This window comes from Lepisma saccharinum, chromosome 2 (genome assembly GCF_977018435.1).
Source record: "Lepisma saccharinum chromosome 2, izLepSacc3.1, whole genome shotgun sequence".
NCBI lineage: Eukaryota > Metazoa > Arthropoda > Insecta > Zygentoma > Lepismatidae > Lepisma > Lepisma saccharinum.
The window spans coordinates 132,925,475-132,952,078 of NC_139230.1; the positions used below are offsets into that span (position 1 = coordinate 132,925,475).

General features: G+C 37.9%; 1 protein-coding gene across 2 annotated transcripts in view; it reads left to right on the forward strand.

The window, feature by feature from the left end:
- Positions 1 to 26,604, forward strand: part of LOC145984502 (uncharacterized) — a 105,617-nt gene that overhangs the window by 17,105 nt on the left and 61,908 nt on the right. For both annotated transcript variants that reach the window (XM_083118156.1, XM_083118158.1), the window contains exons 3-4: positions 8,785 to 8,880; positions 23,101 to 23,211. In XM_083118156.1, the coding sequence (XP_082974282.1) occupies positions 8,785 to 8,880; positions 23,101 to 23,211 (207 nt within the window). The remainder of the gene's footprint in view (positions 1 to 8,784; positions 8,881 to 23,100; positions 23,212 to 26,604) is intronic.

Sequence of the window (26,604 nt, forward strand, 5' to 3'; positions counted from 1 at the left end):
TACCATTTTCTTCTTCTTCTTATTTTTTTCTATTTCCCCTTTAGCCTCATAGCACCAGTGTTGCCTCTATCTGCTCCTAACATCTCTCCAATCCCTTTGCCACACTCTTCATTTCTTTTATTCCTTTTCCTTTCTTTTGTCCTATTTTTTCTATTCCTTTCTTGAATGTCTTCCGGGGTCCTCTTGTTCTCCTTCCATCTGTTCTAGCTTCCATTAATTGTTTTGCTTTTCTATCTTCGTCCATTCTTACCACATGTCCAAACCATTTCAGTTGTATTTGTGTCAGTTTCTCTTCTCTTGGCTTCTGATTTAATTCTTCTCTGATTCTTTCATTATGTACTCTATCTCTTCTTGTTTTACCAACTATTCTATGGAAGCATTTCATCTCTACTGTCCTTATTTGTCTTACTTCTCTTCCTCTTACTGAACAGCTTTCACTTCTGTACAGTAAAATTGGTTCCACTGCTGTTTATACACTTGTAGTTTAGTTTTGGTATCTATTTCCCTTTTTCCGAAAATGGTCTAGTTTGGTTGGTAGTATGCATTGTGAAATTTCCTTACTCTGTTCATCACTTCCTCTTATATTCTTCAGGTCTGGTTTATGATTATTCCCAGATACTCATATCTTTGTGTCTGCTCCAGATCTATTCCATCACATATTATATGTACTCTTTCTATAACCTCTTCCATTCTTCCTTAGCCTTTAACACTTCTGCCCATTCTACAATCGCTTCCTGTAGCTTGTTCTCTGTATATGCTATTAGTATTATGTCATCTGCATATACTGATGCTTGGCAATGTATCAGTCTCACATTCCAATTACCCACTTTTGTTCTTGCTGTTCATCTTTTGCATATCTTTAGACCTTCATCCATAAATAGTATAAAGAGTATTTGGTTCAAGCTATCTCACTGTTTCACTCCTTTCTCCATCTTAAATATCAGTGAAGGCACATGCTGGTTTGGATCCCACTTTAAACTGTAGATTCAGTACCAGCTAACCTTGCTGTGCATAAAGCGGACATAAAATACCAACTCAATCAATCAGTCAATCAAATTCAATCATCTTAAATGTGTCTGACATCTTTCCATCCAATCATACTATTCGTTCTACTCTTTTATACATTGATTTTATTACTCAAATGAGTTTTCCTGGGATTTTTCTTTTCTCTGATATTGGCCATATTTCTTCATTGCTTTAGTCTCTTGGCTTGCGAGAGGTACTGGGATTGTTGTCTGGTGCCTCCACCATTTAGTCTCTCACCCCCGAGTTATAGTCACTGGCTAGAGGCATAGAGAACGTGTTCGTTTCCAGCCCCCAGCTTTGCTCACACCTATTATCTCAGGATGATAGAGACGGCACCGGGAGATTGGCAGATACTCAATAAAAATAATGTCTCGTTCCACACTTTTAATTCTAGTAAGGCAATTACCACTCACTCGCCTTGCTCAGCCATAAACCTCATCGAGTCGACTCCAGATCAATACAGTCCAATTGTACACGTTATGGTTGACAGTCGATGGTAGCAATAAGAGCGCTGAGGTGCATGACCCCCGAGTTGACGCAATGCTCCTGTGAAGTTGGAGCACACATATATTATGCTTAGCAAGGGTCTTGCATGCATCATTCTTGTCCTACCGTCTACACTGTGCACAGAGTCAAAATAAGCTTTTAGATCCAAAATAGGGATGGCCAAATGGATCCAGATCCAAAAAATCCAGATCCGTTTGGATCTGGATCCAGATCCAAAAGTTCCAGATCTGGATCTGGATCCGAAAATCCCGGAACCGGATTCAAAATTTCCGGATCCGGATCTGAAAGTTCCAGATCCAGAAGAAATACGTGTTTTACGTGTTTTTTTGTTTCAGCTAAAAATCTGTTTTAGTGGGCAAAACCCCCTCAAATGTCAAGATGAGGACAAATTGAAGTAAGGATCTGACCCCTGTGTCCCCCTCCGATTACCATGAAACTTGGCAGGTGTATAAAGTGACCCAAAGGAAGAAATACGTGTTTTTTTTTCGGCTAAAAACTGTTTTAGGGGGCAACCCCCTCCTTAAACGTAACAATGAGGACAAATTTAAGTGGGCATTTGAACCCTGTGTTTCCCTTCGATTTCCATGAAATTTGGCAGGTGATAGAGGCGCCCTATGCCCCCTGTTTCTTCCTATGCAATATTTACGTGGTATCGAGGTCAGATACCCACTTCAATTTCTCCTCATCTTAACATTTGAGGGGGGGTTGCCCCTTAAAACCATTTTTTAGCTGAAACACAAAAGCACGTACTTCTTCCTTTGAACCCCTCCATACACCTACCAAATTTCATGGAAATCGGAGTGGCACACAGGGGTCAGATTCCCACGTCAATTTGTCTTCATCTTGACATTTGAGGGGGGTTTGCCCCCTAAAACCGTTTTTTTTAGCTGAAACACAAAACCACGTATTTCTTTGGGCTGCACTATACACCTGCCAAGTTTCATGAAAATCGGAGGGGAGACTTAGACCTCCCTTGTAGGTGTATTAATTACAAATCGCACACACACACACTATATATATGTGTGTGTGTATGTGTGTATGTATGTATGTATAATATATATATATATATATATATATATATATATATATATATTAGCATGTAACAATGTTATAAACACATTCTTACTTTCCAAAGAAGCGCTCATGTGGAATGGAAAAACGGATCCGGATACAATTGGAACCGGATCTGGATTTCGGATCTGACAGAATCCAGATCTGGACATCCCTAATACAAAAATGCTAAGTTCATGTTTTTTCTTATTTTTTCTAAGTATTTGTCACATATTGTTTGTATGGAATATATGTGATGTTGTGTGTGTCTCTCAGAACAAAAAAGCAGTCTGTTCTTCTTCCATCTCATTTCTTAGCCTTAATTCCAATATTCTTGAGTACACTTTAAGTGCCACCATGGATGGACATATTGCACAATAGTTTTCACAGTTGGTTGAGTCTCCTTTCTTATACAATGGTATAACAATGTTCATTTCCCATTCTACTGGTAATTTCTCTTCTCTCCAGATCTTCTGATCAGAGAGCTGCACATCGGCCAAATTTGCTTACTACACCCGCTTGGCTGGCGATCGGCTGGGTAAAACTATAGGCCTGACTTTTGAACTGTCAAGCATCAAAAGCCCATGGGTACCTCCATGCCTTGCAAGATCCATCTAGCTTATCTTCAGCGAACGCTCATTCCGGTTTTGCACCGTCTGCAGATACACGAGTCAGGCAGTCACTGTTCACATCCAATACACTGGTGTCCGAAACGTAATCACGGAACATGCATACCCATTTTACTCATACATAGGAGTTTGAAGCAAAGATGGAGGGCACTTTGGTGATCCAGCAGCATTTTTGGTTAAGGTCTCCTCTCCACAACATGTCTGCTTAAAACATCCCACACAGGATATTGGGTTGAGGTCTGAGAAGTATGTAGGCCACTCCATTCAATGGATATCTTCTTCCTCAAGGAGGTCGGCCATAACTGCTTTACCATGGGGATGAGCATTATCATGCATAAAAATGAAATTTGGACCTAGGCTACAGCTCCATGGAACAGGCTAAGATGATGGAGGATGATATCATTAAATACCTTTCACGTGCCACCGATCCTCATTCCAGTAGCTGCAACTCACTATGTCCATTTACCACAATGCCAGCCCAGACCATGATTCCCCTGATACAATTATTGTCCCTTTCCACAACTTTTTCTTGCTTGTACTGTGCAATCTCCCCCAGTACATCTAAAGGCATTTCCAGTTCTACTGTACTTTCTCCACAATTGTGACACAATGCTGTGATCAATTCCTAATTCATTAGCGACACTGGTCACAGTTTGCCCTTCTTCCAATTTTCCAACAATCCGACCATGATCAAACTCACTTAGATGATGTCTTTGAGCCATGTGCACGATAAGCACAAGTACACAAGCACAGTTAGTCCATAAGTTCTCACAAAACCAACAAAACTCCTGCTTGTACTCTCACACAATGACTCTCGACTTTGCACTCATCGATGTTACTGACAGGTAGGATGGGTTCTTCACTGACAGGGTAGGTAGATAAGCCCTTAGACTGCTCAATGGATCACATATTTGTGTAATCTATAGTCTTCGTGACACGTATGTTGAGATAGTCACTTTCATGCTTAAGTTTTGGACACTAGTGTAGATTCTAAACTGTTCAAGGGCCTCCCCGATGGCGCAGTGGTAGCGTCGTAGCCTTGTAATCAAGGGGTCCCGGGTTCGATACCCGGTGGAGGCACAAGTGGTTCGGATCCCACTTTAAACTGTAGGTCCAGTCCCAATTAGCCTTACTGTGCATAAAGTGGACTTAAAACACCAAATCAATCTAATCCAATCTAAACTGTTCAAGGAGTACTTGAAATGTTCATCACGTTTATTAATTTGAAATTGCAGAAATTTATTCTGTGGTAGAAAACATTTTTGTATCACTCACACCCAGTGGCGGTGATTGGGTTCCAAAACTAGGGAGGGCAAGGTGCAAAAAGGGGGGGGGGGGCAAGTACAGTATAATTTCCCTTGGTACGTAAGTTTAGCATGGTGCTAAAGTAAAGTGGCAAAAAGTGGGGAGGGCAACTGCCCTTCTCGACCCTAACCCCTAATCGCCACCACTGCTGACACCTGTAAAGGAGTACGAACCAAGTTTCGCAAAAAGTGCCATCGTAAATATTTTGGAACTTAGTGTGACTGGTGGTTGTTCTATATTAAACATTTGGGGGGGGGGCCTCCCCTATGGTGCAGTGGTTGCGTCAGTGCCTTGTAATCAAGGGGTTTCAGGTTTGATACCCGGTGGAGGCACATGGTGGTTTGGATCCCACTTAAAACTGTAGGTCCAGTCATGATTAGCCTCACTGTGTATAAAGTGAACTTAAAACATCAAATAAATATATCAATCAATTAAACAGATTTTCTCTCTGATGTAATTTTGTCAATTCAATATCCGAATTAGTTGCCCCTGAACACTAAAGCACGATGATCCATAAAATGGAACATGAAATCAGAATTTCCATTACAAGAGGTTTTTGCATATTGTCATCTCTTTCAACGAATCGTCATTCGCTCACATTTTTTGCAAGTTATCTAGTTCTACAGACCACATATAGTAACACAATGCAAAATATAATTGTTAGTTTGTATCTTCAGATGGGTGCAAATAGCGGGCAATGCTATTTACACATTTCATCAAACAAACGATGTAAAAATGAAACTGAGAGAAGATATATGATTTCAAAACCAGAAAAGTGACATAAAATGAACAAAACACACAAACCTATTTCAAGACTTTCAAAACAAATTTGGAAAATATGTGGTAGTCGGTTTGACATAATAATGAAACTAATTTGAGAAGTTACAAAATCTTACAGTTATACTACAGTGGCGTAGCAACATATAGCAATGCTCTGGGTGAGATTAGAATGCAAGGCCCCATCCATTCTTTAAATTTGAAATCTCAATGTGAATAGCTGGCATTTGACGAGAAGAGTGCTGGCAGAAGAGGTGTGACGTACTGCCAGGCGACTCCACTCTTTTGCGTGGGGGAGGTGCTCTTCCGCCAGACCTCTTCTCATCAGCTTGCCTGTTAAACTTCACACGCAGGAGCAGGCTGGCTCGGAAAGATATGCTTTCGGCTGTTGAGTTTGAAACTGAGGTTATTAAAGGAAATGTGGTAATTATCACTATATATAGCAGATGTAAACATTGTATTTTCACTGAGCAATCTATGTGATTTATCGATGCATTTACAAATTGTAAATAGAAATAGCAGACCTCCGTGCGGAATTGGTGAGCGTAGCGAGTTACGACACCAGGGGTCCTGGGTTTGAATCCCTGGAAAGGCATGGATATTATTTTCATTTGTCTCTTCACCCATTTCATTATATCATCAACCATCATCATCATCGCGATTAGCCCAAGAGACATGAAAGCTATGTAAAATAAAAAATAACAAATAGTAAAATAATAGAAATTGCATTGAAAAATAATAATGGTTAATTTACCGCATTTAAGGCAAAGGTTGTGCCAATTCGTCATCCTCTTCGACTTCTTCTTCATCACAACTTATAATGCCCTCAGAGTCTGAGGAAATGTCACTGTCTGCACCTCTAAAATAAATAATCAAACTCTCCACTTCGTTCTCCACCAATCCATTCGTTTTCCAATATTCCTTTTCCAGTTTTTCTCCGTGTTCGCAATACCCTTTCCACTCATCTTGATTGCAATATTCAATGCCCTTAACCATATGTTCCTGCAGTTAGGATATTGATAGCGAACCTGTCACATTTTGATCCCGTACATATTTTTTTACTTTGGACCATGCTAATTCTATGGCGTTCAGGTCGCACGCATACAGTGGTAGACGAAGCACTGTATGGCCATACTGCTGTAAAGTTCTGTCCACACGGAAAGTTTTTTTTTTTCCTGTGGTTTGTTAACCTGTATTAAATTGTACAGTTGTACTTCCCTCATATTTTCATCAAACGGAAAATTGTGTGATGATAGCCAAGCTGTCATGTCAGATTTCAGGCTATATCCTGAGGGAACCTTATCTACCTGTACGGTGTGATAAGGGGCATTGTCTATGACAACAATGGACCGATTCGGTAAATTTGGGATTAGTGTCTCTGTCAGCCACTTTTCAAAGTTAGTGCAGTTCATTTGGCCTTGGTAGTCACCTGTGGAGCAACCTGCTTTGTATATGAGGCTCGCATTGGGAATGAACCTGTCACCCCACCCCACATGCACGACGATAAGCCTATGTGCTGAACTTGTATTATATACTACACCAAAAATATCACTGGACTGCCAACACTTGTGTGATATTATGTTATTATCCACAGCTGTTTCATCTACGTACTCAATTGGCCGATTCTCTTGGCAAAAACGTTTTATAGCCTGTAAATATTTACTTCGCCATGACACAATATCGGGTCTTTCCATTAAGATATTTCTCTTGTTCTTAAACCTTTTCCACTGAAATCTGACCTTTTTCATCAAACGTCGCAAGGAATCCACCTTCCAAGGATTTTTTTTTTTTTTTTTAGTTGAACAACTGACAAAATTTTATGGCCTGTCGGTACATTTTTGTTGCAATAAATATCGCGAATTAAGTTTCTGATTACGCTAATGTCAAAATCATCAACGCACACATTTCTATGTGGTGGCCTTTTTCTGTTCTTTCCGGGGGACATTAGTTTCCTCATTGGCGACCAAGCGTTCCTCTCCCGCAACTCCTTTTGAATTCACCTTATGGTCATCTCTGACAACCCTGTTGCTACAGAACCTTGTGCTCTGCATAACTGGCACCAAATACTGTTTCTCTCTCGATTCCCGATCACAGAAATCAATGACTTTGCTCACAATTTCACGCCCTTCACTGTGCACAGTGGCACCTCTCTTCCTCACACTCGCCATAAAACACCAAAATAAGGAAAAAGCAAAAAAAGAAAAATTAACTTCCACGTGGTTCTCACGGACAATGACCCGCCAAGAAGAAAACAAGACTTCCTTCTCCCCGAACACCCCTAAATTCTGCAAATGAACCTGAACCTCCCTTTCCCTCTGTGCCTCGTCTCCCTTCATTCAGTGATCTTCTTGTCAGCTGCCAGCTGTAGACAGTCATCAAGGAAACGTCAGCAAATTATCAAATTTATATAATAGCCTTATAATAATAATAATAAATTTCTGATGAAAATTATATTTAATAGTATGCAACAGAGAAATTTTCAATTGGCAGAGCTACAGTAACACATTGTTGGAATTTTTTTAAACGAAAGTAGTACTAATAGTACATTTTTAAAGATGTTCGTCAGGCATTAAGACACAACTGAAATATGGTAAACTTCTTTTATATAAAATCAGAAATACAAACTAAGAATCTTTAAATATAACTTACATAGTATTTAATGAGTCATTCTTTGTTTCCTCACTTCAAAATTTGTAGGCTGTAAATGTCAAGAGATGCATATAAAATGTTGGTGCTTGAGTTGGGACAGGGGGGGGAGAGGGTGTGCTAAACCACAATCCTCTCTATGGGCCCAAAGTTTCTACCTACTAGCTCTTTCACACAATCGGTTTCAACATAAACAAATCTTAAAAAAAAACTTATTTGCTCCATGAGTGTGAAATCTTTGGTGTAATCAATTGGTACAGCTAATTTGATCATTTGACTTTTTTTACTTAGCAATTTTGACTTTGTTGCACATTAATTATGCCAGTTAATTTTAAATTTTAGGACTCAAATCGTAATTGTGAATCTCATTTTGCTGTTATGTCTGAATGTTCTTGTAGTATTAATTTTTGACGCAGTGGCATAACAGAATTGTAAAGTACACATCTGCAAGAAACAATTTTGGGTCCGTCATTTACAGTCAGATTCTTCCAAAGAATTATTTTGCAATATTTGTCATCAAAGTAAAATTTTCAGTTAATAAAGAACAGTTTCCCGGCGCCACGTGGACATTTGCCGGGCCCAGTGCCCCCGTGTGCCCCCCCTAAAAACGTCCCTGAGTTTATGTAAAATGTTGAGTCATTGGAAAGACTTAAAGAAACCAAAACACTAATTTCATTGTAATAACTGATTATTGATTGCTCACTTGACTGTGTCATCAGTAGTATTTCTGATTGTTCAAAATCTGATATTAATATCAGTCTAAATAGATTTAAGAGATAGAAGTAAAATATATTGTACTTTATTGTAGAAATGTGTAAATTATATATTTTTATTTCTCTTGTAGGTTCCAGTTGAAGCTAGATGTTGCTGTACTAGATATTATTTGCAATTTAGTGGTAAGGTGCAAGTCAACGAGCATCAACAAGCATGCGTCACTAAGGTAATTAGAATACATGTGTGACTTGATCATAAAAGAACTTTACAAGTCCTGGCATTTGGATGACAGGTCTTGACTTCACAGCTTGGGACTAATAACATAATAAAGAAGTGCGTATTACTCACTATCAAATATAAAAATATAAATACATTAGATAGTATCAAAAATTCACAACTTAGGTGAGTGAGTATAAATTTATCCTAATGACGTTTCGGAGGTCAATACTTCCTCCTTCTTCATTGAGTCTGATAGGGGTTCTTAGGCAACTGCAGGGTACCTGTTTTTAACCTTTCAGTTTTTAATATGGGCTTTTTAAGAACACAGGAACTTTTACTTTGTTAAAGCTGGAAATTTTTATAAGTGTTTTTTACCCTTACTTTCAACCTATATTCCTATATAACAGTTTTTTATGTGAAACCATGTTTGGTTATTAGATATTTATGTAGACGAAGAAGGAGGAAGTATTGACCTCTGAAATGTTGTTTGGATAAATTTATACTCACTCACGTAAGTTGTGAATTTTTGATACTTTCTAACGTATTTATATTTTTATATTGGGACTAATGATGTGGAATAAAGGAAGGTCCACAAAACAACCTTACCGATTTAAGCACTTGTCATGAAATGACTTTGTCTATTCCTGATGCACAAAACTGTCAAGCTGTTGGAGTGATCTTAGTGCAGAGATCGTTAAATCTTCATTGGCCCCAAATTGATATCAAAACATCATAAAATTGAAAAAAAAAAAATTTCCTTCCCTCTTTCTGAATATGCTCTCCCACATATTTATGGTACACGTCAAATGCCTCAGAGCTAGGCTGACCCCTTCTCTCAAGCTTCAAATTCATAACAATATTTTGTTATGTATTTGATTGACATCGGTTGGCCGCGGTGGCTCAGTCGGTAACGCGTCTGACTACCATGCTCAAGGTCCCGGGTTCGATCCCCGGCCGGTTCAAATCCGGGAACTTTTCTAACGGTGGAAGCGGCCCCGGCGCCTACCCAGCGTCGAATAACATGGGTACCTGGGGGAAACCCTGGGGGGTAAAGGCGGTCAGGGGCGTGATGCTGATCACATCACCCCCACTCACGACCGGATCAAGAAAGTGTGCGGCGTTACCCCCACACCCCCTATACGCCTTCATGGCGTGATGCTAAGCACAGGGGAGCACTTTACCTTTATTTGATTGACATCTCGCCATCACTGTAAATGCCAACTAGTTCCTTATGAATCTATGCTGTAGACTAGTACCTGGCCTACAAAAATTCAGTTTACAGACCTCACTTTTGCAAGTGTTCACTACTTTCCCAAATCAGTTGAACAGCCACTACACTGCTATTATTCATCCAAACAGGGAACCTGTCAAGAGAGTGGAACAGTATTAGCATACACACACACACATGCAAATGCACAGACATACCAAATTTAATTACTCTACTATCGTATCAATCCATAAGATTATATTTTATTTATAGCCTCTCTGATGCTTTATGTTGACCAGGGCATTCACTTGTTTACTTCAGTTGTCTCAACCTCTGGGGTATGTAAATAATGCTCAGTGTTGTTCTATGCAAACTTCCTGATGTATTCAGGATATAGGAAGTTCCATCAGCTTGTGGAGTCAGCTGTTTGCAATAGAGGCAGTAAAAATCACGATTCGGCATGGAGGAAGGTCTCCATGGCCTTGGTGATATAGAGGTGAGACAGACTGAGAAGAGACTAACTTTGGTTTTGGATTGAGGAGAGATTAAAGCTTAGAGAAAGGAGTTGAGGGAAAGTGAGGAGAGTCCTGGTCAACCTGCAACAAAGCCTAGAGAGGACTTTGTTTATTTTATTTTTCGAAATTATCATCACTCTTCAGATAGACAGGTAATTATCCTAACCCAGCCATGATTCAGGTTGAAAGGTTCATAAAACCCAATGAGTGACCATTGTCTTTTCTAATTGTTAAGCTGTTTAGTTATAGTTGTGCCTTTCGCACTGCCAAGCGTTTAACTTGTCATGGTTATGACAAGTGCTCTCATCATTGAGGATGAAGGATGAATAAGTTACATCACCCATTGATTAATTGTGGAAGTGACTGGTTCTGATCCCCATCATTCTGTAGAATGATACTCTATAATTAGGAGGTAAATTATAACACTTGTAAATTCTAATTTAATTAACCAATGCACTTTGTATACATTGCTCTGTAATGTAAACAGTGTATTGATTTAGGGTTCCAATAAGTCAAGCTAAAAAATTGCCTTTATCTGACAGTCATGTGAGTTATAGCTAGAGTTCTAAAACTCCAGGCACAACTTTTGGTGTTTAATGGGAGACATATGATACAGTATCTCACAATGTAAACATTTATGTTACCATGAGTGTTTGTACCTACATTTGCATGTACTGTGAATGTTTAGAAACAACTGAAGGCGCAGAGATAAAGTATGATAGATTTTAAGACCTTGCAATTTCTAGTATTAACACAATATAAATTCAGGGTGTCTACTGACCAGAAATTATACTTAAATATTATTTCTCAAACTTGAAAAACATGCAGCACCTATCAATTCAAATTGTATGAAATTTAGACATTCCTATAGATTCTGATATATATCATACATTTATCACATGCACACAGAAACAGAGTTTGCTTAATTTTACTTTTACCTAGCAAACCATGAATATTGGAAAATTTTGCAGTTTACCAAGCTACTTAAAAATAATTTTCATTGTGCCCATTCTATGTATACACTCTCATAAATCAGGAAAGGTAATGGCTATATTTAGTGCAGAATGCACTATTCCATTTTGTAATAAAAAAATCAATACAAATAACTGTTAACTTAACTCTTTTTGGCATTCATTCATGCAATTTTTTCATGTCAATAAATGGATCTTCAATGTAGTTCACATAACTATTCATAATATTTTTAGTTGTTAAATATTAATAGCCATTCATTTTTTAATAAGAATTATTATTTTCAGTTTTAATTTGTGCAAAAGACACCTTGAAATCACTGAAGTTTATTGGTAAACAAATAATACATATTGCTATGTTTTACATGCCCTTAAGGTAATAGCATTTTTCCTCATATACTTAGAAGTGCGAGAAATGGCCATACATGCTGAAGATTCCAAAATTTTTAATTTAATCAATCTGTTATTTAGCGTGGTAATACAAGTACTGTACTCTTCGCAACACATTATTTGTCCACCCTGAAAAAATTGATAGACCTGAATTCGTAAATTTGGCAACATAGCACTTCAGAGTAAACAAATGGTATCCAAGTTACCAACAGTTCCTCTTTGAAAATGAAAGAGCTCTTGTGATTTTTTTTTATTCTTTCACATTCCTTGATGTTATGAAAACTAAACCAGGAATACAATACATAGTTAAACAAAAATCGTTAGTGGAAATACGAATCTTGATTTTTTTTTTATGATTCTTCATTCTGAAATTGAAAATAGGTAATTTATGTGCAGTTTGAAACACTGAATGGATTCTCCTCCACCTGCAGAGATCAACATCATAATGCAAAGCGGCAAACTTCTCTCAATTTTAGGTGAAATTTCAGTAAAGATACCCTGCACAATACCGTTTTATTCTGCAAAATGCATCTTTTTCTTGATCTTTGGCAAAAATGGTTCAGAACTCTGGCACAATGTTGTTTTTTTTTCAACTGAGATCAACATGTTTTACAGAGTTTCATGTTAGTAATCTCCTGGAGCAGTTGTTTAGATGGTCACCCTGTTATACTTTTTTGTCAAGAACGAAACATCGTAGTTTCAAATCCCATCCTCTCTTGGTTATTTTTCTTTTCCTTGTTATGTACGAAATGTAATAATTACGTTCTTCTTAATGGTTCACATAACCAATTTGTGTAGATGCAGAATAATCTAACACAGTTATTTTTAGTGGTTTTTATTTTATTGTATCTGCAACATTTCATTCTGGTTTCCCAGAACTTTTTCAAGCTACACCAAAATATACATACAACAACACAATCTCACATGGCTAGTCACTCTACACTTCTGTGTTGTAATAATGTAATATAAGATTATATTAAATCAGTGTAAATGTTTATGCGAAACATACCTCGAGGAATATTTCTGCTCATCTTCTTGATTTTTCAGTGACTGGCAGGAGATTTTTGGAAAGACCTTTTCATTCAGCTGTCAAAAGTTATGTTAACACACATTAAGAATTTATATGTCATAAATATCTTCTTCAAAAGGATGTTGTAATCAAGGGGTCCGATGTTTGATATCTGGTGGAGGCTCATGCCACAGTGGTTTGGATTTCAGTTTAAACTGTAGGTCCAGTCCTGATTAGCCTATGTGTGCATTAAAGTGGACTTATAACAATGATACAAATATTTTCACAAACAGAATGTTCTTTGTTGTTCATACTCTTCACTGCAGACCTAAAATATATGAGTGTGTGCTGAAAAGTAATGCCTCCTATTTTTTTGTTATGGTGTAAATGCATTTCGGATTTTGAGAAGCCTTTCATTACACTTACCAGACTTTCCTGCTTCTCCATTGCAAGTATCACATTTCTAGCACCATGAAATTATGAACCATAGTGAGGAAAATGGCAGCATGTAACTATACTATGTCAGTAATCGAGTTTCTAACTGCAGAAAATGTGCCCCCAATTAACATTCATCAGACAATGGAGGCTTTTTTATGGAGATGAATGTGTAGATGTCAGTACTGTACGATGGTGGGCTGTTCGTCCCCAACTAGTGGTTGCATGACCTTGTAGTTGATGGTGGGGCTTGCATTCTTTGATGATTCGCTAGGATATACCAACAGTAGCATAGTTACCAGTAGGGTCTCCCATGTCAGGAAGGCTAGAAAGGAGGAGCCAGACTAAGAAGCAACCTTCTTGTCAATGGCTCAAATGGCAGAAGAAGGTGGATTGTCATCTCGATGGCAGAGGAGGCAGATGAACCTAGAGGAGTAATACCTCTTAAAAAACCTTGGTCCATCTGGCTTTGGATGGTAGTACCTTGTAAAGATCCCTAGCCAGGGTTATGGCAAAGACCTCAATGGCAGATGCTGCAGAGAAGGAGTCCTTCAATATGGCGCAGAGTCAACCCTCAGTCTTGGGGTTAAATAAAAGGAAGTGCACTGCTTTGTTGTGAGGATGGATCCTCAAAGGTTAAGGGAAGGACACCTTTACAGGAAACCCAGGGGCAGGAAGGGATCTGAATGCATGGCAAAGCCAACCTACCAAGGGCAGTACATCTTACACAAATCCTGGTCCTCCAAGTTCAGGGCTAGGCTAGAGGACAACAACCTCTTCCTGGAAAACAGACAAGTTACGGAACCCTCAGAGCCTCGGAATTATGGTCAAAAATGGAACAAAACCAAGCAACTGATAAAGGAAATGAATATTGGAACATGGAATGTAAGAATATTATACAAACGTGGATTCCTAGAAGCAGTAGAAGAACATCTAATAAAATATAATGTTGAAATAGCAGCCCTACAAGAAACTAGATGGCCAGGAAAATGATTGTTTAAAACAAGAAAATACACAATGATGTACAGTGGCGAAGATAATGGTAGACATGAAACAGCTTTTGTAATCCACAACAAAGTAAGAGAGAATATATTAGACTTTACACATTGCAATGAAAGACTAAAAACAAGATTCTTTAATCAGCATCAGCAATGAATACAGAGCAACAGAAGAAACAGATGAAGAATCCTAAGGCCATTTTTATACAGATTTAGAAAGGAGCTATGACTCTCAATGGGTAAATGACATAAAAATGATAGTAGGAGATATGAATGCAAGAATTGGACAAGAAAGAGGGTATGGAGATACAACTGGAAAATATAGTCTTCACAAAATAAGTAATAATAATAGGCAAAGGATGATAGATTTAGCAAAAAGCAAAAACATGAAAATAAGCTCAACTTGTTACCAACACAAAAATATACATACGGTTACTTGGATTTGTCCAGACGAAAGCACTCACAATCAAACAGACTATGTCATAATAGATAAAAAGGGAGCAACCAATGTAAGCGATGTAAGAAGATATAGAGGAGCTTTTTGCAGATCAGATCACCATTTAGTTAAGATCAAATACAACTGTAGAATAGCAAAACACAATGATAAACAAAAGAAGACAACCAGAAAATATGATATTAATAGATTTCAGAGTACAGAAACATCAAAAAGATACAAAGAGGAGATTGAAAGGAAATTTGCTGAAAAAGAGGATTCATTTACATAATCCAACATTAAAACAAAATAGAAATGTATAAAGGAAGTCGTACATGAAGCAACAGAGGAAGTAATAGGATGCAAATGAAGAGATCAACCTAGAGAATGGTTTAATGATGATTGCAAGAAAACAATAACAAAAAGGAATGAATCGTACAAAAGATACATCTACAGACCCACAAGATACAAAAACATGAATATGAAGAGCTTGGAAGGGCCGCAGACAAAGTATGCAGAAAACGTAAGAGGCAATATTTGAATAATAAATTTTCCAAAATAGGAGAACAGTTAAATGATTGAAATATAGGAGAAGCCTGCAAATGTGTAAAATAAATGAAGCATGGTTTTAATCCAAAGATAGATTTCTGCTATGACAAGAGAGGCAACCTGCTAAGCAATAACGAAGAAATCAAAACCAGGTGGAAATAATATTTCAATACTTTACTGAACCCAGCAAGAGAGTCTCGGGAAGAAGAAGAGTTGGATACAGAAGCAGGTGAAGATTCAAGAGAAGAGACTACGACATTAGATAAAATAATAGCAGCCACCCATAAATTAAGAAATATTAAGGCCGCAGGGCCAGATAACATAATGGCAGAAATGATGAAACAGGAAGGAAACACAATATTTAGTCACATACATGAATTTGTAGTAGAAATATGGAAAACAGAAAACGTTTCAGAAAAATGGAAAATAGCAGTAATATGTCCCATATATATATAAAAAGGAGATAAACTCAACAGCCAGAACTACAGGGGAATTTCATTATTAAACTCAACATATAAAATATATGTGAATGTACTTTAAAGTCGACTAGAAGAATTCAGTGAGAAAATTATTGGGGAATACCAAACAGGATTTGGAAAAGGAAGACCTACAATAGATCAGATACTTGTAATAGAAAATAGCCTTGAAAAATTCTGGGAATATAACACATACCAATGACTTTAAACAGGCATACAACAGTGTAAACTGACAAGTTTTGCTAAGAATAATGAAATAATTTAAAGCACCAAAAAAACTAATAAGGTTAACCCCTTAAGTGGGTGTTTCGATTTTATAAATTGAGTTACAAGCGGGTTACCCGAGCTGTGTTCAGGGTTGCAATGTATAACGTTAAGCGGGTTGCCCAAGCTAGGTTCGGGCAGGAAAGTTTATTCCAACTTCATATTGGGTAACGTGAATTGTTCTCGGGTATTGTTGTGTACACAATGCGGAATCTGATTCGCAGATTTTTAGATATATATGTAGAGAGAATGAGAGAGGGTGTGTGTGTGTGTGTGTGTGTGTGTGTGTGTGTGTGTGTGTGTGTGTGTGTGTGTGTGTGAGAGAGAGAGAGAGAGAGAGAGAGAGTGTGTGTGTGTGTGTGTGTAACTTAAACCTAAATTTGAATTGAAACTACTTCAAACATAATTTAAAGTAAATTGCAGTGCCGTCTCGTCCCTTGGGGCTTCCGGGGCTTAGCCACTAAAGAAAAACGGACGTATTCATGTAATTATCAATCACCATAACGCATAACTATCACACAGTCTTTTAAAAGGCGATTTTTACCCACGTAAATTCATCGTCTGTTGCAATGGATACGACAGCGCTCCTAGCGGCATTGATGTCAATTATCATTTTCCGGGGCACGTCGCAAAGGAAGGCGTGCTACAGTCAAGGTCACATGCTAGCAGAGAATGGAGGGGAGAGTGCAACGGATTTCAGCGCTGATTCAGGGCTAGTTCCATTGCATCGCGTTCGATCTCGCGTGTTGTTCTGTAGTGTTTTGGTGGCTTTCATTTGCTATGTTTGAGTGAGTTTGGCAGGGTTGATGTTCGAACACAAATTGATGAAGGACATAGGCTGTCAATTACAAGACACAATGAATTTGTCTGGAAAAATAGGCATATATTAAATAGAATTATCGATTGCTTAAAATTCTGTGGTCGGCATGAACTTGCTCTACGAGGACATAATGAAAGAGAACAATCTTTAAACAGAGGCATCTTCCCAGATTTATTATCCCTTCATAGAAGAGGGAAAACTAAAGAGGGAACTTCGTGTTCTTTATTGTAGTGAAGAGTTGAAAAACATAAACTCTATCAGTAGATTGCATTCATTTTTTCTTTAAAATTATTTAGAGGGTACCTTTTCAGAAACAGTAAAAATGACAAACATAGTTTTAATAACTCCAGTGGCAACAGCTGAATCTGAACGATGTTTCAGCACATTGAAGCGTATTAAAACCTGCTTAAGAAATGCAATGGGACAAGACAGACCAAATGCCTTGGCACTTGCTTACAATAGTGATAGAATACATTTCAAACATAGAGGGCTTCAACGAAAAAGTAATAACAAAATTTGCTGAGCAGAAGAACAGGAGTCAACGTTCGTAGAAAGGTATGTTTCACAACAATACCTGTTTCTTTTGTAATCATGTGAATTGTCATTATATTTTAAATTCTTTAAAAAATAAGCCCCGGCCAAATTTGAGGCCATGAGATGCCACTGGTAAATCGTATGTTGAATCTTAGACCTCAGTTCAATGAGCCCTCAGTCTGCCCCTGTCCCAGAGGGTAGATAGTTCTGGACAACATTATAACATTATAACATTACAGGTCCTGTAAATGAGAGAAAGGTGAATGAACACACAAACATTCAAGCAAACTGTACAAAACGAAATGTATCTATGTATGTACTACTGTATATCCATTTAAGAAAAATAATTCCCCGCTACGGGAACATTGACTGGATCTGAAATGCACAAAAAGTCACCAAATTTAAATGCCCGAGCACAACTCGGGCTCTCCGCTTAAGGGGTTAACAAGCATAACAATGGAAGGAAGCACAGCATGTATTAAAATTCAAATGAGACCACTGACATTTTTAATATACACAATGGGTTAAAATAGGAGGAAGGTTTAGCACCCCATATATTCAACCTCGCATTAGAATATGTAATAAGACAGTTACATGTGGGCACACAGTCTACAATAATCTTCAGAAGAGTACAAGTTTTTAGGTATGCAGGTGACATTAGTATAATAAGAACTACAAATCAACCAGTAACAAGATCCTATAATTAATTGATTGATTTGTTGCTTTAAGTCCACTTTATGCACAGGAAGTCTAATCGGGATGGGACTGGATCTACAGTTTAAAGTGGAATCCAAACCACTGTGCCATGTGCCTCTACCAGGTATTTAACCTGGGACCCCTTGAGTACAAGGCGAAAGTATATATAACAACCTTAATGAAGCTGCAAAACAAGTAGGATTACATATAAATACAAATAAATCAAAAGTGATGTTACAATCTAGGAAAAGAAGGAAAGATAATTTTAATTAAATTTGAAGAAAGTGAACCACTAAATATACCTGGGCTAGGGTTATGAATTTTTTATTTTTTTGTAGAATAATTGATTTCCTGTGTCACAAATCAATGAACTTTTGTCCAAAGTTGTATAGTTTTGTAAGAAAGTCACCCCCAACACAAAATTTCTAACATCGTATATAAGTAGTATATGGGCCAATCCATGAGATCCGGGTGTGACAATCACATGATTCAAATCTAAATATTTTGTGAACAAAGACATTGAGTTCACCCATATCATTATTATAGTTTCAGAATGATGACATTGTTACTGTCCTGAAGAGTGGAGGTCTGTGAGAAACGTTGCTTTTTGGCAATTCAAGAATAACTTGGAGTTTTGGGTATGACTCTCACGGCGGTAAAAGCTTCACCTACCACCACAAAACTTGAAAACTCTGTGTATTTTTACAACTTTTTTATCCTTCATATTTTTGGGGGGAAATGTAGATTGCAACCTTCAATCTCATGTCTTTTATTCCAGTAAAACATTTTTATTTTTACTGTTATTAATTTTTTTAAAAAAGTTCTGGGTGTGACCTATGTGAATACCTCATTAATTAACTCCATTTAATACCATATTACTCACCTAATACTTTAACTGAACAATATCATGGGGAAAAAGAACCTCCTTAACTCATAGATTTTAATAAAAACCAAATTTATTTGTGAAAATTACAAATTTCTTGAGAATTGATTATACACTCAAGTCTTAATGTAAAACATTACAACCTTTATCACATTTTCCATTTCTCTTTGTTAATCTCAATTCTTAAAGCCATTCAAGGACATGTAAATATCAAATTAGTAACTATTTAGTGTCCCACACTAAGCTAAAGCTAAAGTTTAAGTTTAATGGTGCTTAAATAGTATTTGGACTAATTTTACTTTTTGAGTGGTAGGATCACTTTGTCATGGATTGGCCCATATGCATTTTGCAAGTAGTAGTACTATGACTTTCTGGAACCTTCTAGAACTTTATTGAACCTTCTGGAACTTTATGGAACTTTCTAGACTCTTCTGGATGTTACAGAACTTTCTGGAGTCAGCGGTAATTGTTTTTGTTTTTTTTAATGATCTCTGTTCCGATTAATAATGCCCTCTTGCTGACAGACAAGTCAGAGTCGTCTTAATGTAGTATTGGAAGATGCCAGTAGGCAGTGCTGGCATCTACGAAGTGCACCAACAAATAGCGGGACATCTGAGAATATAGAGGTTAAACCCCACCCCGCAGCAAAAAGGAAGAAGACAACATAAGGCAGCCCAGTAGTGGATGTGACTGTGACTTGAAACAGGAGGGAGAGAGCACTGTTGTGCAGACTATATTTGGCAAACATTGTTTGCTTGCCACGTTGCGGAACAAAGGAACTTAATAATGAAGCTGTGTAATGTCATTTTGTGACTTCACAGTGTGGCATATTGTGTATAATTGTGCACTTATTCATTATTATGAAGTACGAACTATTCCGCAATAATTCCAATCGCCAAGTATCATTTGTAATCCTAATGTCTTATAAGAAAAGTGCTTCTACCACTGAAAAGACAAGAAGATCTGGACGAAGAATTTAGTACGATTTCAAGAATTACATGGGAAAGGAAGAATTGTTCCACTAGAAAACTACAGCACAATACCACTCAAAATCCAAATTGAAGGTCACTATATGTTCCTTGGAGCATCTATGAAAGGAAGGAAAGAATGTGTGAAGGAAATCACGAAAGAAGTAACACGTTTATGAGTAGTGGTTACGTTTCCTTTAGGCCAAGGTCATTTTTTACCTTTTGAAAATGTTGATATTTCTATGAATTTTCATGGTTTTGGAATTCTAAAATCTCAGAACAGGCATTCTCCTAGCTGTGGTTACAACACCTTTTTATGATTATGTTCGAAACCGACAATTTTCATAGCCAAAACAAAACCTTCCCTACCATTTTTTTGATTTTAGACTTTTGCGAAGAAAAAGTTGCAATTATTATGAAGTTGAGTTCCCATCTAGTTGCGCATCATGCATAGTTGTGTGTAGGCTGAGAGTAAGCCTCCATGTATGTATTTGTGTGTGTTTATATATATACACACACACACACACACACACACACACACACACACACACACACAGAGGCTCACATCTTCGCTGGATCAGTGACGGGACTTTTCCCATCTGGTTACGCATCACACATATTTGTAGTTGAGAGTGAGCTGGGGTGTATGTATATGTACACGGAGGCTCACATCTTCGCTGGATCTGTGAGGGACACACACATGCACAAACACATACCCCCACACACATACACATGCACACACACACACACACACAGAAGGCATTTCGCTAGATGGTCGAGGCCAGAATAATTTCGTTTGGGGAAAAAATACAAGAAGGATTGTAATGTATTCAAATCAGTAATTTAAAATTTGTTTAATTTTTATTAATTAATGAACAACTGAAGAGAGAGCAAGAAAAAGAGCTGATATGCATTGGTACATTCTCAAAATGATGACGGATGTGGACCTATCTCAGAAACAATACAATGCTAGTTCTTGTCTGGAGATCACATGTAGGGATTGATTGGTTTTTTAATTTAATTTTACTCTTCTGACAGATTTTTATCGCATCAGCCTCTGTTGCAATAGCAGTCACATAAAAATTAATTTACTATTAGTTTCAGACACTGACAACAGTCATATATAAAATTACCAATCTTGGTAATTTGAACTCATTAAACTCTTGCCTTTGTTACAGTAATGCACTACATCACTGCTTAATATAATGGTGTGTGTGTGTGTGTGTGTGTGTTAGTATATCGAAATAATATTTTAGTTGTCAGTGAAGAGCATAAACAATTCAATTTACTCTGATAAGTTTAATTTTCATTTTTCTGCACAAATTTTCTTCGCGATCGATTTCACCACCCATCTGGCATGTACTGTCTTGCTGCAGGCTGCATGGTTCCTTCTTCTTCTGCTTGTGCTTGTGGTGGCACCAGTTGATGTGGTCCTTGCACTTTCTGTCATTCCGGTGTGGATGTAGTGCTTCCTTCTTTTGCCGCGCATTGGGTTTTTGCCGTTGTGGGTGTCGTTTCTCGGCCTTGTCGTCTGCTTCTGTGGAAAGGCATTTGTTTGCATGTGTAGGCAGGCTTTTCTGTGAATGCTTAAGGCCTTTGCTTGATTTCTTGTTGCAGGAGGAGAGCAGGTTGGATGGGTATGTATATTCCTGATGGCAGAAAGCCAGGTTTGAGGGTTCCAGGGTTAGAGTTGAGGTCGGTGGGAGCGGTCACTATTGCATGGGTTTCTTTTGAGAACCTTTCCAAGGTGGATTTTGCTTGCATGACTATTTTGACATAATCTATGTTATGGTTTTTGTCTATTAGGTGGCGGGAAAGGTCTGTTCTTCTCCTCCCAAATCAGTGGTCAGCATCATGCTCCATAAGCCTATCATCAAATCAGCACTTTGTCATACCTACATACTTACTTCCACAAGTGCATGTGATCATGTAGACACCACTTCTTGCATTGGGGTTGGTGTAATATCATTTGAAATGGGTTAGGTGGGAGGCTATGGAATGAGGGGGTTGATCTGTTATCTTGAAACTGTACCTGGTTAGAACTCTTTGAATTTTCTTGGTTAGGTCAAGGTGTCGGGGGAGGTCGATCCTTTTTTTTTTGTTTTTTCCTTTCTTTTTGGTGGCGTGGCTGGGATCATTTTTCTTTTGTTAGTGTCTAGGAGGTGGAGGAGTTCCTGTTGGCTGTACCCATTGCTGATTCCAATGGAGATGATATGATCCAATTCTGTCTGCAGATCTTCAGGTTTTGTGGTAATGTTGATGGCTCTCTGGAAGAAGTAGATCCAAATGTTGTTTTTTGGGTGTGCAAAGTGACCAGAAAGTTCGTGAATGTGTTGCGTTCCGGGGTTTCGTTTCCTTTATACATTGGTTTTGAATTTGTCATTCTCCCTGCTTATTGTGAGATCCATGTAGTTTAGCATGTTGTCCTTTTCTTCCTCAGGTATTGCGATGCCAAAAGTCCCGAGTTCGAATCCTGCTTGGGCTTGGTCGTTTGTGAATGTCCATTCAACAATTTCATCACTCATCCCCATCTTTGCAAATTAGCCAAGAGGCACAAAACATGAAGTAAAATAAACTAAATCAATCAATCAATCTTCCTCTGATATAAAGTGGATGCTTGGGTGGGCCGAGTTAAACAATTGTATGGCTTCTTGTAATTTGCTTGTGATCATGAGTGTTCTTTGTGAGTGTCCCTCCATCAATTACATCATGTCATCATTCATCCTCATTTGTGAGTACCATTCCTCCTCTTGTTGAATTTAGCCTAATGTGTCTGAAAAGTGATTGGAAGTAAATAATCCAAAAATACAAATTCTTATCACTTCTGGCACTGGAAATGTACATTTGATATGCTTTTTAAATTCTAACGTTTTGAATATAAAATGTGCCATAGCCCTCACACATGGCAATAAGTTTATATGCACCTCCATTTGCATTTCTTTCCAAGCTTATTACAAGTGTGCATTAAGCCTATTTTTCCCTAGTTTATTTATGTCTTACAGCTGTTGGATGTAAGAGCTTTACATTTGTGCACTCACTGTGTTTAATTTATTATGTTATTTTTGTTCTTTTTAAATTTCAGGATGGAAGCAGTCGAGAAACCTTCCAAAGGAATTCCTCCATGCCGATTAACACACAGACTCCTGAGAGGGCAAAAGCCCCCATTAAAAGGCGTGGGTGTGAAAAACTGTCTGTAAGTAACACATTCCTCAATGACAATATTACATTTTTGTTACTTCATTATTCCTCTTACATGTACATGTCTAGTCTACCTATGGAATTTCAATCCATGAATTTATTCAGTTGTAACAGGTGGTAGAATAGCCAGTGGCTGAACCTCAGATGCTGAATATAGAATTATTCTTATTATTTTTATACAGAAGGGTTCCAAGAATGAGTTGTAGGGTTTGGTGAGGTTATTGTGAAATATACATTATATGATACACCTTGAACTTTGAAGTGATAGTAGCTCCACCCAACATAAATCATCATCTATCACCCCTTTTGTGTGGCTTCAAACAGAAACATATGTGATCCCAGGAATACAAGATGATCACATAATAAAATATCTCTTTTGACTCTGTTGATTTCTCTGTCTGAGTGATAGAGTAACAAATCAACCATATTCTTTCATGCTGCTATTCTAAGGAAGTATGAGATTGTAAATTTGTATTTGTTTTTACAAACATGAACTTAATTAGAGCAAATATTTTCAACAGGCACTCATTCATAATACTTGGGATGAAATTATCCCTTAATATTTCAGTAGTACTATTTGTGTTACAAATAGTACTAAATTAATCCAGTGGATTAATTTAGAAGAAAAAAAATCATAATAAGCACACCAGACAAAAAATGTGACCCCTCCAGGCAAACATAGAATTGTTATGTTCATTCCGCCAGTATCCACTGTATGTGACACTCTCTAGAGCTGTTAAGTGAATCGTGAAGTATGTGGCCCACAATATCCATGGCAGTCGTGGTTTCTGACAAGTGTGTGTTTCCCATGTGCAGGATGTGTTGGAAAAAATATGTTGGTGTGTACAGGAAGTGGTGGAATTCAGTGGTGTGCCACACGGTACAGTGCAATGTGTTTATAGGCAGTGGAAGGAAATGCAGTCCACAGGAAACCGGACTGCCGAGAGTGGTAGAAAGCAAGTGCTCACAAACAGAGACCCCCAACAAGTGTCACGACTTGTGTCAATCAATCTTTTTGCAACAAGGCAACAATTGCTGCAACTCGTCAATCACGGGCCACATGCCTCAATTTCAGAACGTACACTGCAAAGGGAACTCCACACCATGGACATCTGGAGCATGGGTGCCGACTCCATGGGGCTTGGGGGGCTCAAGCCCCCCCATGTTAATGATGTGGGGGCAGAGCCCCCCAAATAGTTTTGCTTAAGAAGATCTAATGTATTATTTCCCTTCTCTTGTAAAGTTTACTCTGAATTGTGCCACATGAACTTAACTTTAAATACACATTTGAAATGTTCTAAACCATCAACTTTGGGGGGGGGGGCTATAATCGGGGACACAAAACACATGACTTATTACTATATACTAAATATATAATGATTATTTACTATTATACATATATTAATCAGACATAGTGAATTTAGCCAACGACTTGTTAAAGGCTGTTTGGGAATCCCCTAAAAGAATGTAAATATTTAGGAATATTTTTTGATAAGAATGAGAAGGCTGGCCATACTGGACTGCGACCACTTTGCCCTCGTTGGTGGACGTTGAAAGCCACCAGCATGCAACAGATCTTAAGGAACTATGAAAACCTTCTCAATTTTTTTGAGAAACTTTCTGAAGAAGATTCTACTGATGCAGCATCAAAATGTGCTGGATACCTGGAGACAATGCTTCACTTCAAGACATTTTTCTTTCTCTCCCTCTACTGCCATGTGATGGGTCCAATAGAAGAGGTAAACTGTAAGATTCAGTTTCCATGCATTGGTGCTACAGAAGTGGAATCAAAACTAAAATACTTGACTGACATCTTTCAAGAAAAGCGAATGGGTTTTGAACAGTTCTGGCAGAAATGCATAGGGGGCACACCCAGCCTCGTTGGTGAGCCAGAATTGCCCCGGCAACGTCACATCCCTAAGAGACTTGGAAATCCAGATGCTGCCAAAACTTACAAGTTCTACATTCCAAAATAGCATTATAAATCAATATACACTGACGTCTGTGACACAGCAAAATCATGTGTTAAACAAGGACATGAATCTACAGGACTACAGAAAGTAACAGTCGTAGAGAAAGAATGCATCTCAGCTGTGAACAATTGCACAACAAACTTTCAGCAAATGCGAGAATTCTTTCGCCAAGATTTGGATGCCGATAGGCTCTCCTTACACATGCCCATGCTTGGCGATATCGCCAAACAGAAGAAAGTGGTTCTAACTACCATGCCTGACATAAGGAAGTTTCTTTTGGAAGACAGTACCCTCTAGGAGCTTCTGCCTGAAGTTGCCAAATTCATGATGGTCCTCCGCACTGTGCCAGTGACAACAGCCACAGCTGAAAGGTCATTCAGTGCTATTCACCGACTAAAGACATATTTGAGATCTACAATGGGGCAGAAGAGACTAAGCACCTTAGCGGCAGTCCACATACATCAAACTGTGCTTGATAATTTGGACCTCAGACCGCTCGTTAATGAGTTCATAAAAAAATAACCCAGTGCGTAGAGCAACTTTTGCATTATTTTTAAATCATGTTCATATGTTCTTGTTGTGTTTGTCACTTTATATCTTAGTGTACATGCTATTTTTTTCTATTATTGCAAAATTAAATTAAAAAAGTAAAATATTGTAGCAAGAACAAAAAAGTAAATCTATTTTCCTGCTATTTGTGTTAGCATTTATGTAAATAATTAAATAAAACTGTTAAATATTGTAAATATTTGTTATTTTATGGGTACGTCAACACTAAGGTTATTTTCAACCCGTCACGTGTCTGTTGTGGACATTAAAACACACCCATGCCCTCGCCGGGACTCGAACCCGAGACCTCTGGATCAAAGCGAGTTGAGTCGACCACCCAACACGTTCGGCTACCGACGCTGGCATAAAACTGTTAGATTGGCCTCGTAATGTAAATACATACTTTTCAATAAAAATGTTAATTATCTAAGAAACAAATGAGCAGACACAAAAGACATAAAGTAGCATTTTGTAGGTTAGTCGCGTGTTACTCACAAATCCAAAATATAAAAAAGGAAAGTTAACAATTGTACTTACGTAGGTGAGTATATTGTTCCTACTGTAGAACGACGTTTCAGAGATTGACCACTTAGGCCTATTATACGAACATATGAACATCCGGGATATGGGCTAGCAAAAATGCTGGTAAAAAGAATAAGGAAGATAAATGAGAACACCCAATATAGCGTTGGGAAGTTAAAGAATGTATAGAAAATCTGGAAATTGATGAAGAGGATACAATAAGTAGTTTTGATGTTATTAACTTATACCCAAGTGTACCGAGGGGGCGGGCGGGAGATTGTTTACTAAGGTGGCTTTTAGAAAAAGGAATAGACATCCTAACTGCTTGGGAGTATGTACGATGG